Source organism: Bufo bufo, chromosome 6 (assembly GCF_905171765.1).
Source record: "Bufo bufo chromosome 6, aBufBuf1.1, whole genome shotgun sequence".
Taxonomy (NCBI): domain Eukaryota; kingdom Metazoa; phylum Chordata; class Amphibia; order Anura; family Bufonidae; genus Bufo; species Bufo bufo.
In genome coordinates this window covers 97,205,172-97,219,445 of record NC_053394.1, presented here as the reverse complement: position 1 = coordinate 97,219,445, position 14,274 = coordinate 97,205,172, and the positions used below count along the sequence as shown (strand labels likewise).

General features: G+C 39.7%; 1 protein-coding gene across 1 annotated transcript in view; it reads left to right on the top strand.

Annotated features, from left to right (window-relative positions):
* TMEM26 (transmembrane protein 26) overlaps positions 1-14,274 on the top strand; it is a 65,634-nt gene that overhangs the window by 39,963 nt on the left and 11,397 nt on the right. Inside the window, exons 2-3 of the mRNA XM_040436490.1 lie at positions 7,253-7,331; positions 12,453-12,521. Of these exons, the coding sequence (XP_040292424.1) occupies positions 7,253-7,331; positions 12,453-12,521 (148 nt within the window). The remainder of the gene's footprint in view (positions 1-7,252; positions 7,332-12,452; positions 12,522-14,274) is intronic.

The window sequence follows — 14,274 nt, the reverse complement described above, 5'->3', positions numbered from 1 at the left end:
GACACCGGCAATGTGCATTCCGCAATTTTTGGACCGCACATCGCCGGCACTATAATAGAAAATGCCTAATCTTGTCTGCAATTGCGGACAAGAATAGGACATGTTCTATTTTTTTGCGGAAACGGAGGCACAGATGCGGAAGTGCGGATCCGCGGATGGGGACAGCACATTCCGACTCCATTGAAAATGAATGGGTCTGCACCCGTTCCGCAAAATTGCGGAAGGGATGCGGACCCATTTTGCAGACATGTGAATGGAAAAGATATCCCTCAAAATGAAAATAAATTAAATTATTAAAGTTAAGCAAAAAGCATAGATGTGGTAGGCAATAACAAGTGCTCGGTGGCACTAAATCAGAAAACATATGTCCTACCACAATCCGGGGGGTTCCAGTGCACATCCATGAATCCAGGAGGGAAAGCAAAAAAACATCTATCCCTGGGCTAGATGATGATGTGGTATTGAAGGACAGGGTGGGCAAAGAACTGTCCCTGATATTGCCCTACAGGGGGGTGCTATTCTGGCCCTGATAGCCTAACCACAGACCACCCGCCCTGATAAGAGCGACCCTGTCCGGAACCTTACCCTATATAAAAATGGCCCTAGTAAGCCCCTAGCCCGTAGGCCCCTGACTTCCAGGTGATCACTATATAGATCTATGTGTTTTTGACTCATTATAAAAGTATATTATAAGTATATCGCACCCCTCTGTGTATCACACATATCGATAGCACACCTATACTAGTGCTTAAAATAACTTTTGTGGCTCTATTAGCTAGCGTTTGGTGTCCCTAACAGCCTGTCCCTGCTCCACACAGCAACCTCTCCCTACACTGGCAAAGCACTGAATGTAAAATGGCGGCCAGATCAGGTTTATTAATAAGGTAGGGGGTATGTCGATGTGCTGAAATGTCTCAATTGGCTGTCCTGTACCACCTGATGGATGTGTCATGGGTCAAAGTTCTTCACAATGTAAAAGAATAAGAATATGGCGGGCGCGAATTTCTCCATATGTTCACATGTTCGGTGAATCGCGAACACGCAAAGTGCGCCGCGAAACGACCGCCGGGCAAACCGCAAGGCCATCTCTAACTGGTATATCACACCAGTAGAAATTATTTGTTCTGATGGCGTTTGTCACTATCTGTGGCTGAGCTAACGCAGCAAAACCGCAAACAAATGCAGCACTACCCAAATGCACTATATAGAAAGTATATTATTGGTATATAACACCCCGCTTCAATCAGTTTTTTTGGGGGGCAACTGGTAAATCACACCAGTAGAAATTATTTTTTCCGATAGCGTTTGTCACTTTGTGTAGCTGCGGTAACGCAGCAGAACCGCACACGACTGCTGCACAATACAAAATGCACTATAATATGTTAGAAAGTATATTATAAGTATATATCACACCCCTCAGTATGTCACACCTATCGATAGCACACCTATACCAGTCCTTAAAAGGACTTTTGTGGCCTTAATAGCTAGCGTTTGGTGTCCCTAACAGCCTGTCCCTGCTTCACACAGCAACCTCTCCCTACACTGGCAAAACACTGAATGTAAAATGGCGGCCAGATCAGGTTTATTTATAAGGTAGGGGGTATGTCCATGTGCTGAAACGTCTCAATTGGCTGTCCTGTACCACCTGATGGATGTTTCATGGATACAAGTTCTTCACAATGTAAAAGAATATGGCGCCGGCGGACATCACTATATGTTCGCCCGTTCGGCGAACCATGAACGAGCAAAGTTCACCGTGAAACGCCCGCCAGGCGAACCGCAATGCCATCTCTAATGGTGTGGAATTACAGTGGTCTGTAATAATGCACACTATGGATATTGGTGCACTATTGTGGAAAGCCACAGATGACAAAATTGGCTTATCCACATATCATTATCAGACCAAGTCCCTTACTGGATTAAACAACTAAGTAAAGAAGTGTCTATATTTCTTGTAAGACAGCCAAGACACAGGCTTGAAATAAAGTATCTATAAATCAAGCACTGCACTCATCCTGAACCAGTGTATCAATGTATCCGTACAGCTCAGGCTAATATTGCTCACGTTAGATCATTTATATCACCATCACCTAGTGTACCTTCCTAGTTAGGAGAGCCTGTAGTGGGTCTATATAGAACTTAACACTACACTTGGAGAACAGAGAAATATACCGCTGGCTAATATAAATTAGAGGAATCCTACTCTACGCGTTTCTTATGTCCCTTTTGCGGACACCTCATCAGGAGATAGATTTAATTCACTAAGAAATACTCTAAATCCTAAGAGAAGAACATGCGGTAACCAGCTGCAAAAGTAGCATGCAGTATGTCCAGCGCCAGTATGTGCCAGACATATACGTTAGTAAGTGCCTTGTATTAGATTTGTCTACATGATAAATGCCATTTGCTGAAGTGAGACAGCCCCTTTCTGCCTCAAGTACATTTTTATTAGAGGTCATTATTTACATAAAAATCCCATAAAATCATTATCAAGTTTATTGTAACATCCCAATAAAAAGTAATAACTGATGGATCACACTACATAACTGGACGACCAATGTTCAGTGTTCAACCAATGGCAGACCAAGTTAAAGGGGTTGTCTCACTAAAACAAATGGCATTTATCATGTAGGGAAGGTTGCTACAAGGCACTTACTAATGTATTGTGATTGTCCATATTCCCTCCTTTGCTGGCTGGATTTATTTACCATCACATTATACGCTTCTCGTATCCAGGGGTTACGACCATCCTGCAATCCATCAGTGGTGGTCGTGCTTGCACACTGCAGGAAAAAGCTCCAGCCTATAAGTACCCCTATGGTCCCACCACCAGCGAGACTGGTGTATTTTCTTATGGTGTGCAAGCACTACCACCGCTGTTGGATTGAAAGGGTGGCCATAACCCTGGAAAGGAACAGTGTATAATATGATGGAAAAATGAATCAAAGGAGGCAACATAGACAATCACAATACATTAGTAAGTGCCTTGTATTAACTTTCTTTATATGATAAATGCTATTTGCTGAAGTGAGACAACCCCTTTAATATCACATGTAATATAGTTTACTATCACACCCCTACACAGTATTCACCCTGCTTCGTCAGAATACATAAGGGGGGCAATCAAGATCAGCATATTTAAGAGTATGACCAGCCTATATTGTAAGTACAATAAAGTCACATGTGCTAATGACATGAAGTCAAACCTCACAAACACTATATAGAACCGCTGCCCATCAGAGAGATCTGCAAGGTCAACATGTGCCAAAGATTTCTTCTTGTGCATGTGCCTTTAATACTCATTGAATCTCCCTTTCATTACTTACGTAATAAAATTGAATAAATTGTTTATAACCTTGTGTCTGTTATGGATTAAAACAACACAGTGTTTTTAGCCAATGCTTCTCAATGTTTAAAAGCCAAGTACCCCCTAGCCCCCTAGTCAAAACTGCATCAGAGCCCCCCCCCCCATTATCATATAGTGTACTGTATAATAAAAGCATGGTATGAACAAAGTGTAACTACCTCCTTGAGACTCTTATAAATTGGTATTCGTATTGTCAGCAGGTGCATATGTTATTTTCTATATGGGTCACACTTTCCTAGGACAGCGGATGTCATCAGAGAATACATAATGAGGTGACTTAAAATATCACTAACTTTTCACCAAACTTTTTATGTCATAGACACATGTTGTGATCAGTGGGGGTCTAGAAATGACGGGATTGAATATATAATGCAGTGACTTAAAGTATCACTAACTTTTCACAAACATTTTTACATGTCATAGACACATATCAAAAATTGTGATTAGTGGCGTAACTAGAAATGACTGGGCCCCACAGAAAATGTTTGAATGGGCCACCCCTCCAGAAATTTCTTTGCAAACCACTCCTCCCGTACAACCCCCACTCTGGTGGCTTGTCAAGATCACTCTCTCAGACGAGGCCGGCAGCCTCTCTCTCCATTTCTAGAAATCTAGAAGTCTATGGGCCAATCTTGATTCCTCGGCAGCAAGAAGATAAAGCGCATTTGAGATGTCTCTATGACAAGTTTAGTGAAAAGTTAGTAAAACTTAAAAAATAATCTTGACATGTCCTGTGGCCTGCAGAGAAGATGGCAATACATCTATATTTAGCGTACCTATTCCACTGGTGCTGTTAAGAAAATCATCTTATGGAGCTTAAATGGACTATTTATATTTATCTTTCCTTTTTATCATTGAACAGTAAGAATATTGACCGTCATGTTATGTTAATCTTGAAATTACAGGTAATATAAGGGACAAAAGTGAATATTGTTCTCTTCTTCACCACAGAGAAGAGATGCGGGAGATAATCTCAACTGGTACAGATAACTACTTCTAATTGATTTATACTGTGCTGTAGTTACAAACGCTCAAAAAGTTTAAAACTTCAAGGACAAGCAGCCAAATAAAAGTTGGATATGTTTATTGTATTTCAAGGTGGCTCTCACAATGTATAAGATGTCCGAAAATGCATATAAATAACCAATATCACCTTTCAGCTCTACATATTCCTGCAGGAACTGTTGGCTTCTATTTTAGTTCTTATTATTAGATGATGTATTTGGATTTATTTAGTTATACCAGACCACCACTTCTCCCATCAAAAGACTGCTACTCATTTCTCAAATCACTTCCATTCACCTGTAAGCTGCTCTGAATTTCTTTAGTCTGGCAACTTATGATGGACAATTAAGCACACCCAAAATTACCCATGCTAGATTAGATGGATATTGCCGGATAGTCCATAAATTGGCATGCCTTGGCCAGCATGGCTTCTGAAGACCACAATGAAATCCACAATTGCAGATGCCAATACTGCTATACTGAGGCTAATAACCACCAATATTTAAGGTCTTCATTGTGATATTCAGGAGCTGTTAGGTCAGTCCTAATACAGATTCTTACAAGTCAGCTACTGTATGTAAAAAAAAAAAATAATAGTCTTGCAGATAATGTTGCATAAATCAATAGAATAAATGATTAAAACATTGTACTATACCTTATCAGAGAAAATGCTTTTTTCTATAGTTATCCGCTGGCTCCCCTTTCTAAACTAACTTTCTTTCTGAAATTTATGAGAAATCCATGTTGTGAGGCCAAGACCATCTGCCTGTTCACTGAAGGATCAGATATAATCATCCCATAGTGGGGGAAAACCAGACAGCACAGGCATGTCTAAGCAGATTCAGCAGCTAATAGCAAGTGTTATATCTCAGCACTAGTAATTTATTCACATCTACACTGCTCAGTACCTCTCTGAAAGTTTAGATATACTTTAGAAGTCAAAGATCACACCACCCAAAATGTTTCTCTAATTTTTGGACCTTGACAGGGAAGAAATAAAATGGAACTAGTGAAAATCTGTAGATCTTCATATGCATACCAAATATTTCTATAAATCTGACAACATTCAACAAATCAGAGTAATATCTTTGGGGTCATTTATGAAGCTGAAATATGCCTTTATTATGTGCCTATATAATCTGCGACTTTTCCCCAAACAAGCCAGGTCTAAAAAAGTGGGCATGATGCGGTCGGGGAAGGGGATGGGCTGGCAGACCGGTCTCATTTATAATTTTCTATGTTTTCTACACCTGTTTCAGGTGTAGAAAAAGGTCTAAGGGTCCATTCACACATCCGCAAAATGGGTCCGTATTCATTTCGCAATTTTGCGAAACAGGTGCGGACCTATTTTTCAATGGGGCCGAAATATGCTGTTCGCATCCGCATTTGCGGATCCGCACTTCCATTCCGCAACAAAATAGAACATGTCCTATTCTTGTCCGCAATTGTGGACAAAAATAGGCATTTTCTATGAGAGTGCTGGCAATGTGCGGTCCTCAAAATGCAGAACGCACATTGCCGGGGGCCGTGTTTTGCGGATCCGCAAAACACATACAGATGTGTAAATGGACCCTAAATGTAAGACATCTAGGAAGCTGTCTTACATTTAGAAGAAGAGGGGAGAAAGAAAAAAACTACGCAGGGGCGCCCCTGCGTACTTTTTTCTTTCCCCCCTCTGGTTCCACCTGAGCTTTAAAGGGGAACATACACATTTTCCTTTTTTCTCACTTCTGCACAAACTTTGCAGTACACTTCTGTATACTGCTTCATAGGTATTGCCTTTGGCTGCAGCCTCGGGAACGGTATACTAATCACCCTGTACCTACCCTTCTTTCCTCCATCACATTCTTCTACCCATTGGTAGTCTCCTTGGCGCTTCTTAATTCATCTTTTTTACCTCCTTATTTTTTCTTTTTCATTTACATTTAGAAGCGGCGGTGGGTCCGCTAAAGTTATGAAAAGGCCGGATCCTCCTCATAACTCCGGCGGATCCACCGCGAGTGTAGGGGTTTATTAAGACTGGCGTCTAAAACGCCAGTCTAAAAAAATGACCCTGTTTGTGTCTGTGCCGAAGTATCAGCTTAGCAAGAGGAACAGTATTGTAAGTGATGCCTGCCAAGATTTCCAAGATTCCTTTTTCTGACATGGGAACTGAATAATGGGAAGAGAATTGCTGAATTTTCCTTTGTGCAGTACAAATTTGTATTCTGCTCTGCGCTCATTGCTATGAAGTCAATAACTTTCTTCATTGGTCTATAGATTTTCTATTGTAATGCTTTGTGAAACATGTAATGGCTCTGGACACCTTTGGAGTTTTTATTATTAATGATTTACATGTACTTTAGGGTAGAAAATGTTTTTTATTTCTTCAGTAAAAACTTATTTGGCGCTATTTGGCTTCTGCAGCTTCTGTGTTTCACTGTGCAGAGCAACTGCAGAATGTTCTTCTGTGATAAATTCATAGGAGGGCTCATCTGGTGGCTCTATCTCCTGTCCCTCTTTATCCTCTCCTAAATAAATCAGACGTCGACTATATGAAATTGTTTGGATTCGTAAAAGAGATCAATTTTGGATTGAAGCATTAAACATTTTTGTGGACAGTTTGTGGACAGTTATGTCAGGATTGGTGGAGGACTATCATCCATTCTGGAAAATCTGGCTGACACACTATATATTTTTTTCATAGAGAAAACCCCCTTAAAAGCATGTTACATTGTGGTTACCACGTTATAAATGATCCACAATGTGTCCACATATACTGTATGTCTATTGTTCTGGAGGTCCTCATGTATATTACAGCTATTTGTAGAGCATGTTAACATGTCTGGACAGTAGATCATCTTCCTATTTATTTCAGTGACTTCATACTTTGTTTCACAGGGTCTCTCCTCCAATATTCTGCTACTTATTATGCATAGTGCCATCTCTCTGGCTTCTGGAAATAAATCCAGATTTTCAGGTAAGTGGCCTATACTATATCATTCTTTCATGCCTTAGACAACAGTATATTAGGGACATTTATGGAAATCAGATCTTCAGAAATGCAACTGCAATGTAGTCATATCTGCTAATGTATATTTCATAAGGTAGCACAGTATATAGATTTTCTGCTCAAAGACTTGGAAAATTTATTTCTAACCTCCTAGTGAAGAAAGGACCTTTGAGGGTCCTAGTCTACTAGCCAAAGCAAAGAATAGCTACATACATTCACTGTTCTTCTTGAAGATCTGATACCTCTGTATCTGTACAGTCGTGGCCAAAAGTTTTGAGAATTACATAAATATTGGAAATTGGAAAAGTTGCTGAATACGTTTTTATAATAGCAATTTGCATATACTCCAGAATGTTATGAAGAGTGATCACATGAATTGCATAGTCCTTCTTTGCCATGAAAATTAACTTAATCCCAAAAAAACTTTCCACTGCATTTCATTGCTGTCATTAAAGGACCTACTGAGATCATTTCAGTAATCGTCTTGTTAACTCAGGTGAGAATGTTGACGAGCACAAGGCTGGAGATCATTATGTCAGGCTGATTGGGTTAAAATGGTAGACTTGACATGTTAAAAGGAGGGTGATGCTTGAAATCATTGTTCTTCCATTGTTAACCATGGTGACCTGCAAAGAAACGCGTGCAGCCATCATTGCGTTGCATAAAAATGGCTTCACAGGAAAGGATATTGTGGCTACTAAGATTGCACCTCAATCAACAATTTATAGGATCATCAAGAACTTCAAGGAAAGAGGTTCAATTCTTGTTAAGAAGGCTTCAGGGCATCCAAGAAAGTCCAGCAAGCGCCAGGATCGTCTCCTAAAGAGGATTCAGCTGTGGGATCGGAGTGCCACCAGTGCAGAGCTTGCTCAGGAATGGCAGCAGGCAGGTGTGAGCGCATCTGCACGCACAGTGAGGCGAAGACTTTTGGAAGATGGCCTGGTGTCAAGAAGGGCAGCAAAGAAGCCACTTCTCTCCAAAAAAAAAACATCAGGGACAGATTGATCTTCTGCAGAAAGTATGGTGAATGGACTGCTGAGGACTGGGGCAAAGTCATATTCTCCGATGAAGCCTCTTTCCGATTGTTTGGGGCATCTGGAAAAAGGCTTGTCCAGAGAAGAAAAGGTGAGCGCTACCATCAGTCCTGTGTCATGCCAACAGTAAAGCATCCTGAGACCATTCATGTGTGGGGTTGCTTCTCATCCAAGGTAGTGGGCTCACTCACAATTTTGCCCAAAAACACAGCCATGAATAAAGAATGGTACCAAAACACCCTCCAACAGCAACTTCTTCCAACAATCCAACAACAGTTTGGTGAAGAACAATGCATTTTTCAGCACGATGGAGCACCGTGCCATAAGGCAAAAGTGATAACTAAGTGGCTCGGGGACCAAAACGTTGACATTTTGGGTCCATGGCCTGGAAACTCCCCAGATCTTAATCCCATTGAGAACTTGTGGTCAATCCTCAAGAGGCGGGTGGACAAACAAAAACCCACTAATTCTGACAAACTCCAAGAAGTGATTATGAAATAATGGGTTGCTATCAGTCAGGAATTGGCCCAGAAGTTGATTGAGAGCATGCCTAGTCGAATTGCAGAGGTCCTGAAAAAGAAGGGCCAACACTACAAATACTGACTCTTTGCATAAATGTCATGTAATTGTCGATAAAAGCCTTTGAAACGTATGAAGTGCGTGTAATTATATTTCACTACATCACAGAAACAACTGAAACAAAGATCTAAAAGCAGTTTAGCAGCAAACTTTGTGAAAACTAATATTTGTGTCATTCTCAAAACTTTTGACCACGACTGTATATTACATAGACTGCCTTGTGTAATGGACAGTGCGTGATGTTTCATTTCCCTCTAGGAGGTGCTGCAGGTAAATTAAACACTCTTTGCTTGATTCAACTACAGATTACAACTAATTTCTGTAGGTCCCAGTCACAAGACAATCTGATACCAGTTTACCATTGCAGGACCTTTCTAAGGAGATTGTAAAAACCCTTTTAGAAATATGAAATTGCTATGTATGATGTCTACATAGAAATACAGTACATTTACATACACTTATTGTGTAGCTGCTGCAAGTGAAATGTAAAATTGCTCCAGCAATTCAAGTAATATAAAAAAATATATCATGATGTGTTTGCATTAAAATAGAAACATAAGAGGCTCATTTATGATAAAATGTGATGAATCCATACGGTGCTACAAAATATATTATGGGTTGTGTCATTATAGACTGTTATGTATATACCCCATTCATCCAACCTGTGACCATGACCTTTTTCCTGAAAAATAATTTTTAACACTTATTAGGCCATATATCAGTTATTTCTATCAGTTATTGTGAGCCAAAACCAGTAATGAAGTCTACTCAGAGATCAAGTGTAATTCAAAGATTTGTACCAATTCTATGTTTGTACTGATGTGTGAACTGGGTCTAAGTATGGCTGCTTTTACACAGTGTTTGGTCAGTGTTTGATCATTGATTTCCATCTATGATTGTGAGACAAAACTATGTGCAGGTCAAAAACATAGAACAGAAGGAAATCTTTTTATTATACTGTACCTTACCTCTATGTAGGCTTCACTCCTGGTGTCAGCTCACAATCACTGGTGAAACTCATTGACTGTGTGAAAGTGGCCTAAATGAAGTGACTATATCTGAACCATGTTTTACAAAGAAACAATTATATCACTATGGTGAATCATAAATTAGTGCATAAAAATGCCCCCTGTCTGTATGGGTTCCTGCTCATAGCAGAAGAACAATAGTTGACTTTGAAGTATATAGTGATGTCAACAACACTTTTGGTGAAGGATATATTTCCACCCTATTTCTGAAAAGCACTGTGAGGACTTGTAACTGTTTTCATCTGTGCCCAGATATTTGGTTGGTGGTTACCATAAGGAATGACTGTATGTAAACTGAAATATAAAAATAAATTATATTTCTCACAAGGAAGAGGTGTGACATGTAAGGAGACATAGTGGAAACTTTAGTTTCATTTATTTACCAGGATCCTTTCTTCTGCATTGTTTGATATTTGTATAGATATGTATACTTTGAGTTGTATATTGTTGTGGAATATATTGCCACTATATAAACTCTATGGCCAAAAGTATCTATATGTGGATTCCTGACTATCACACCTATACAGGGGTGGAATTGGAACTTAAATTAGCCCTGGAAAAAATACTAAAAGTGGCCCTATTTTGTAGTTGGGTCCAAATTGATGGAAGGCAGGGCCAGCAATACCATATTGTAGTACATTATACCGTGACGGACTGAACCGTCACTGTGGCTGCTGGAGAAGCCTGAGGGCCACCCTCCTTCCTAGCGACTACGGATCTAGGATTTTGGAGAATGCTGATGGACTATCTCGCCAAACAGAACTGGAAGGGTGACTAACATGGACATCCCCAAGTGGACCTGTAGAGGGTCTCATCGGGTCTGCCATCCTTTAACTTGGGGGAGCTATGTGACAACATGATCATCAGTGATCATGTGTATTGATGTTGGATATGTGTGATTATGTTATACTGTGTAACTTGCTATCAAAAGACTGTCAGCACCCCCCCCCCCCTTCCCCACCTTCGTTATCTGCTATTGTACTCTGAAAGAGCTCAGCACAATGACATTTTGGCCAGGCTCCTGCTAGGCCTGTCTGGAGATATTTTAGCAGGTGGACCCCTGTGGTTTGGTGCAGACAGAATGTCTGGGCAGGGAAAGGGGAATGTGATTGGATTACAGTTTCATCTGATCACTTCTGTATATAAGTTTGTGCAGTTGCTCAATAAATCAGACTTTATTTCACCTACACTGAGTCTCAAACAGAGACTGGGGAAGCTGGGAGCTACAGATCAGCAGTTTGCAATATCTCCTGAGTAAGGAAGAATACAGAGGCAGACATACTCTTTCTGAGTACTGGGGGTCCGTCACATTTTTACCACCCCAACAGAGCCAAATACCACAGTCTATCAAAAAATAAGGCCCCCATCAGCACAAAATATATCCCTAAAAACTACCACTGGCCAAGGAGGGTTCAGATGGCCCCTTGGGCATCGGCCCACCGGGAAATTTCCCCGTAAGGCCTATGGCCAATCCGCCCCTGCACCTCTATGAGTTTACTGACATGCTATTCTAAAACCATGGTATTAATATTCCACATTTCTGGAAAGCATTTCTATAAGATTTTGCAGTGGCTTTGGGAATTTGTGGCCATTCAGCAAAGAGAGCATTTGTGAGGTCAGACGGATGTTAGACAAGGCAGTCTGGCTTGCAATTGGTGTTTCAATTTATCCCAAAGGGTTGAGGTGCAGGCTCTGTGCAGGTTACTGGAGTTCCTCCGCACCAAATTCATTACACCAATCACCATGCTTTATGGACCTCGCTTCTAGACAGGAGCACAGTCTTACTTGAACAAGAGAAGACTTTCCACAAATTGTTGCCACAAAGTTGAAAGCATAAAATTCTATAACATGCTGTAGAAATAAAATTACATACACTTACATACACTTGAACTAAGAGGCCGAGCCCAAACACGGATAAATACCTCCATGCCCTTATCACTTCTTTATTAAATTTTATACTAGGCTCTATGCATTCCAGTAGGTAGTGTTCTCCACACCTCTGATAGAGAATAAATGAAATTGATTTGCATATCATGATATTTTCTATATTACTTGAATACCAGGAATGCTACATTTCCCTTGCAGCAGCTACACAGGAAGCATATTGCCAGATGAGACTTAACCCTGGGTTATAGGTCAGCTGGCTTCATTTTGAAAAATTACATTGAAAGTTGATTAATCTGTATATCTTATGTAACATGTACAAATATTACTAATTAGATCCTTAGATTTGATTGAATTCAGGGACAATAGGCAGCTGCAGTTCCCTGGACCCAGGATGTTATCACCGAGTACATTATAATGGTATAATGATAGAGTAATGATAATTATAGATTATTTAGCCTATTATAATGTTGATCATAGTTGTTTATATATTGTATCAAGATTAGCCAATTCATATTTTGTGTTTTTTTTATGCTAATATATTTTATGTATCCATTTTCTAGGCTTGTGATAATAAAACCACTGCTGTGGGTATTGCATTAAATGGCAACCATACTGATATTATACAAGCGGTAAGTTACACAATGCTTTCCTACGTAAAAGCATTGTATGATACTTCGATGAGTTGTATGAATGTTATCACAGGAAGATGAATCTGGTTATAAACTGTTAAATTTACTCCTTATTTATAATAAAGTGATAAATTTGCCAAAATTATACACACCAATGCCATTACATTTAAGCTGTAGCATACCTATCAGCTGTTTCCTGCTCCTAGGGTTACGCAGATCTATGATGGAAAGGTATTGAGACTGGTATCTCTGACGCCAGTCTCAATCGGAAAGCACAAGCCTCTTAATAACTTGTTCATCCTCAGAAGAAATCAATACTAGAAAGGTTCCTGGCGTAGATTTCTGGTGTAATGTATCTACATGTTATTAAATGAGTAGGGGTGGCAGAGGTCTTGCCCACTGCCTGCCCTCTTCCATCCTCATCCCTCCACCCACCCACTTTTTTTAAATTGATCATGATGGTATAAAATACCAATAGTAGCCAACTTTGGAGCAAAATGGCACTTGTCCCAAAATGTGGGCCTTCTTACGCCAGCTTTCTAGCATACAAGCTTAATATATTTTCCTTTATGTCCTTACCAGATACTAGGTTATGTTCCTCTTGGGAAAGGCTGAATCGCCATGTTTTTTCCCAGTGCACACCAATCAGTCATAAAATTCAAAGTTGTTAGTTGACAGGTGAAGTGACTAACATTGATAGTGACAATAGCAATACAGTATATTAAGCAGGACATGAAATCAGTTCTTGAAGTTAATGTGTGGGACCAAAAAAAAAAAAAATTTGACTTTGACATGGGACAAATTGTGATTTCTAAACAATACCTTCAAAATGTGAATATTCTATTCTAGTTTGTGAATATGCCATAATTACTTAAAGGCAACGTACACCTTTAGGGGCATTTTTTTTATTTATTATTGCATTGTACTCATTTTGAGCTAAAAATCTTTTTTTTTATTGGACTTTTTAGCTTCTTTCTCTGTACAGCCTTGAGATTCTCTAGTAGCAGGCTTTGTAATTTTACTGTTTCCCGTCAGACAGCTCAGCTGACAGCTCTTTATCACTGATCGCTGACCTTCTAAACACTCACTATAGCTCAATTCTTATCTTACTGATAAGAATATGCCTTAAATAAGTGTTTATGACCCTTTAGTAATTTAGAGATAAGGTTTATTAGATGACCGTCACAAAGTGAAAGTATGATTCACATAATTAGACAGTTTACCCTTTGTGACTGAACGGCTGAATATTTTTTAAATAAAGACCAATAGAAAAAAATTCTTTTGGCCCAAAATGAGTAAAATGCAATCATAAAAAATTGCTCCGAAGGTGTGCATACCCTTTAACGGGGTATTCCTTTCATATTAAGTTGTCCTTTATTGCATTAGATTGTTGGCGGGCCTCCACTGATCATGAGAAAGGGGATACTGTACCCCATGTAGCCCCCTGAAATGAATGGAGCACCGTGGATAGCCATGTGCTCAACTGCTCTATTTATTTCTAAGGGAGTTCCAGAGATAGCCGAGTGAAGCACTAAGCTATCTCCGGAACTCCCATAGAAAGGAATGGAGAAGCTGTGTACAAAGATGTCAGAGTACAGCAATAAGACTCACAGTGATATCGCAAGAGTATAATAATGTGCATGGTAATGTACAAAAATAAATCAGTGATGTCACAGCACAGAAATAAGGCAAAAAGTAATAGACTTTTCCATTGTTCATATACGGTTTATCACTAACTGCACATATGTCTGAG